Source organism: Otolemur garnettii, unplaced genomic scaffold (assembly GCF_000181295.1).
Source record: "Otolemur garnettii isolate 467f Iridium unplaced genomic scaffold, OtoGar3 scaffold00055, whole genome shotgun sequence".
Classification (NCBI taxonomy): domain Eukaryota; kingdom Metazoa; phylum Chordata; class Mammalia; order Primates; family Galagidae; genus Otolemur; species Otolemur garnettii.
Window position 1 is genome coordinate 2,548,081 of NW_003852450.1, and position 4,229 is coordinate 2,552,309.

Consider the following 4,229-nt stretch of genomic DNA (forward strand, 5'->3'; position numbering starts at 1 on the left):
AGGCAGGAGACTCGCTTGAGCCCAGGAGTTGGAGGTTGCTGTGAGCTGTAAAGCCACGGCACTCTACCCAGGGGGACAGCTTGAGGCTCTGTCTCTAAATAAATAAATAAATAAATAAATTTAAAAAAAAAAAAAGTGGCTGGTTTGGCCAGTGGAACTTTCCTCAGCTTGTGAGTCCATCCAGCAAACCCCAATTTGGGGCAGTGCCTCTCACCCAGCCATACTACCTGTCTTGCTCTCCACAGGTACACAGCATGAGGTGTGCCAGACAGGAGACAGTGCTTGTCCCATGGAGATGTGGGAGCTCCGGCATCTCCCCTATAAGTGTCCAGGCCAATCATGACAGGTCCCAAAGATCCCCCCTTCGTGTCACCAAAGGAAGCCACATTGCAGTGGCACCAAACATGGCCTGGGCAGGAGGACCACTGCAGAAATAAAAGAAGAGACTCCAGTACCTAATTTTCTCTAATCCACGCAATGGAAAAACAAACAGAGATAAGTTATGACAACATTCTATATTTTGTAAAGCAATAATATGCTTTACCTAATAAGAGTTGCACAGCAGAGGAGGACAATGGTGTGGGCTTTAATTAAATTTGTTCAGCTAATACCTAAGAGTCACTATGACACAGTGACACAGGAAACAGCTGAGGAACCCCGCAAGGAATACAACCAACCAATTAATACACAAGTGGGCTGAGACTAGGTGTCCATATCAAAGAAATAATTAATAGAATTCCCATGTTCTTGCACAAAAAATAATAAGGTTTCTATCAAAACTCCCTAAAAGGGAGACAGTGGCTTTAAAAAAAAAAAAGCTTGTAACAGCAAGTCTAAAACTCATAGAGCTGCTGAGTTGGTTTTGAAGGTACCCCTCCAATTTTGGGATTGTTGGGGAGACAGCAAATGCCTACCCAGCCTCCTCTCTGACAGTCACAGGAGGCCCTGTGGTGACAGAGTAACTCTCAGGCTCCCAGCACTCCAGCAGGAGCAGCAGCCTGCAGAGCCTGTGCTGTCACTGCAGTTAGGAAGTTGGAAGTGCATGCGAGCCAAACAACCTGGGTTCAACACCTGCCTTTGCCAAGTGAATAGCTGTTACCTTGAGCAAGTCACTCCCCCGCACTGGGCCTTGGTTTTTCCTTCTGCAAATGGAAGAGCTAGATGCGATGACCTCTCAAGTCCCTTCCAACTCTGACTAGAAGTTTAAGTATGACTCAGAACTTAGCAAAAGCAGCCAGGAAAGATGGTGAGGTCACAGCACCCACCAAAAGTGTTTAAATGTTAGGTCTCTGAGGTGGAGAGACAAAAGCAGCAGGGTAAGCTTTGGACCCTGGGACCAATTCTTAAGTATCAATTTTACTTAACAGGGCTAAAAGGTCACCAGACCACAGACAGAGCAGGGCAGCTGAGCAGCCCCTAGATCCCCCAACTGCAAGATTGCAGACTCCTGCACTCCAGCAAAGGCCAGGCTGCAGCCCCATAGCTTGGCCCTGGATCTCCAGGAATGGCTGCAGGGCACTGGGCAGAGCAGAAGTCCCCTCCTTTTTCCTTAGGCACCTTTCTAGGGGAGGTAATCCCTCCTACTCCACATCCTATCTTACTTTATGATCAGGATTCCTGGTTTTGAAAATCATTTCGCTACTCAGCACCTAAAGTCGATCAAAATTCAAGATCTAGAAATCTTTTTGGTGTATGCTTCTGGAACAGTATTCTTTGAACCAGATTGCCCCCACAGCTGTATTTATGTCTTAGCCAATATTTGGATATGGAAGTGCTGCTGACACTGCTGTCAGTCTCCAAATGCCTCGCCATTCCTTTCTTCCTCTATTATTAAGTTTTAACACAAAAGATGTGTGTAGAATCTGCAATTTAACAGTTGAGTCAACTTACAAGATCTAAGAACAGGCTGCCTGTCAAAACAGACTGACTTCACTCTTCACCCACTTCTAACCTGAGAGGGATAAGCTATGAGTATTATTTAACATACTGCTGGATTTTTCCTTTCAAAAATATTCAAAGGAGAAAAATATCCAAACTTCTTTCCTACTAATTACAATGGAAATCTGAAATACCACCCAAACACATTTTACAGGATGATTTTGGGTTCGTGTCTATTAAATAGAATAAAGAACAGAAGTCGAGAGCTTTTGTCTTAAGTTTTTATATAATTTCTACTATCCAAGAGAATGAACAACCAGTGCCCCCAAATCACTAACAGCATCTCAGAGAGGACAAAAAACTCTCAGGGAAAGAATGTCAGTCACTTCCTCATCAGTACGGGTTAACTGTGGTCAAACTGTATTCATTCAAGGTCAGAGCCACCATCATTCCAACTCTCCTTTCTCTCCAGTTATCAGTTTGGAAAGAGAAATCTAAGGCACAAATATTAAAGTGTTCAAGGTACTGATATATTCCTTCTCCAACAGTCAACACTAAACAAGCAAGATTACATAGCAAGAGTTTATAGCAGAAACCAAAGAAATGTGACAGTATTAAGTATGAAGAAAGCAAGAAAATGATTCTAGAGGGCTTAAAATCTAGAAATTGGACATGTATGCCCTCTCCAACCCCGAAGTACTGGATTTTATTATATCTGATTGTATATTCCAAAAGTTCTATCCATAATTCATTTCTGAGTTCTGTATTTGACAAATGAAATATAGCTAGCTGTGGGGGCTGAAGCGGAAAAGAAAAACATAACACAGGAAGTATTTTTTTCTTCCTCCAATCATTAAGACACCCCAAGGGAAATAGATTTTAGGTGTAACCTTCAGAAATTGGTTTGACCTAAAACCCCTGAGAAGAAAACATGGTTGATGACTCTGAAGGACTAACTCACACTTCACTGGGGACCCACCCACCTAGTCAGACCTCCAAGCCCATTCTGTTTAACTTCTAAAGTGGGTGTTCTTATTTGAATCCCCATTCTCCTTCTACCCTACCCTCTCAAGAAATTTCAAAAAAATTAGAAGGTGGAGTTACCCCAACTCAGGGATAAGGTTTCCTCCTACCATCCTTCCATTGCCCAAGTCCAGGACTCAAGTGGCCATCTCCAGTTTTCGTAATCAGCACCGGGCCACATCGTGGCTTACAGACTCCGTTTACAAAGATCAATGGAACTATGGAAACAGCAGACCTCGTGCCGGAGCCTGCCGGCCTCCCATCTGGAGCCTCCCAGGCACTGGAGGTAGGAGGGGGCCTGCTCTCAGATCAAAACAATCCCTCCCCCGCGCCTGGGGGGGCGGTGTCTCCGCGGAATCTCCAGCCTTACACCTCCCCGACCGGCGCGCCCCAAGGCGGCACCGCTGCCCTCGCGAGGCCCAGGGAAGTGAAATCACACATTCCGGCTCCCAAATAAGGAGTGAGGCTAAATAAACCTCTTGAGATCCTACTTCTCCAAACCAACCGACCAACCAGCTCAATGAGTAATGGGCCTTTTGTGCCCGCAGAAAGAAAAGAAGGAGGGAGGAGAGGATGGAGAACCACAACCCCTGAAAATCACTTCCTCGAGACAGGGTGAAATTAGCAGAAGTGGTCCCAAGGGCAACCGTCCCGAGTCGGCTGGAACCCGCTCAAACCCCAAAATGGCAGAGTCCTCAGGAGTCCTCACGCCCGGAGGTGACCGGAAACTCGGTCTGAGCGGCGTGGTCTACTCGGACCCAGCGTTCCCCACTGGTCCCCTCTCCCGCCACCCCCAGCCCCGCATTTGGCACCTCTCGGGTGCCCGGGCTGGACGGCCCCGCTGTGGCCGTCCGCTCCTCCACCCTAGACACTCAGTCCGAGGAAAGGGTCTGCCGCTAGAGCGCCAGGGGTCATCCCCGGGAGCCCCATTATGCCCTTCCTCCCCTCTCCGGGGCCCCAAACCTACTTTTAGGGCGAATTTCTCCTGGGTCCTCTTGTTGAAGATCTGCAAAACTTTCCCGTTGATGCCCAGTCCCAGGACCTGGCTGGTGACCTTGTAGTCGTCGATGATGGCGTTCTTCTTGATCTGCAGGCTCGACTTCACATGGAACTGGGGGAACTGCTGCGGGGGCTGCGGCGGGGGCTGGGCCGGGGGATGAGGCTGGGCGGGAGCGGGGGGCTGCGGCGGCGGGTTTGGGAACAGCACCGGCGGGGTCTGGCCTTGGGAGTTGGACAGCATGGTGCCCGGAGACTCGGGAGCAGAGGCGGGAGGCCCCGCGGCCGCCCCCTCCTCCGGCTCCGGACGGGGTCCCCGCCAACCCCCGCCC

The 4,229-nt window shown here is 48.8% G+C and overlaps 1 protein-coding gene across 1 annotated transcript in view; it reads right to left on the bottom strand.

Annotated features, from left to right (window-relative positions):
• The window catches only part of MAPKAPK2 (mitogen-activated protein kinase-activated protein kinase 2), a 47,805-nt gene extending 43,583 nt beyond the window's left edge, over positions 1 to 4,222 (bottom strand). Inside the window, exon 1 of the mRNA XM_003792210.3 lies at positions 3,869 to 4,222. Within this exon, the coding sequence (XP_003792258.1) occupies positions 3,869 to 4,141 (273 nt within the window). The 5' untranslated portion in view covers positions 4,142 to 4,222. The remainder of the gene's footprint in view (positions 1 to 3,868) is intronic.
• Between the last annotated feature and the right edge of the window lie 7 nt (positions 4,223 to 4,229).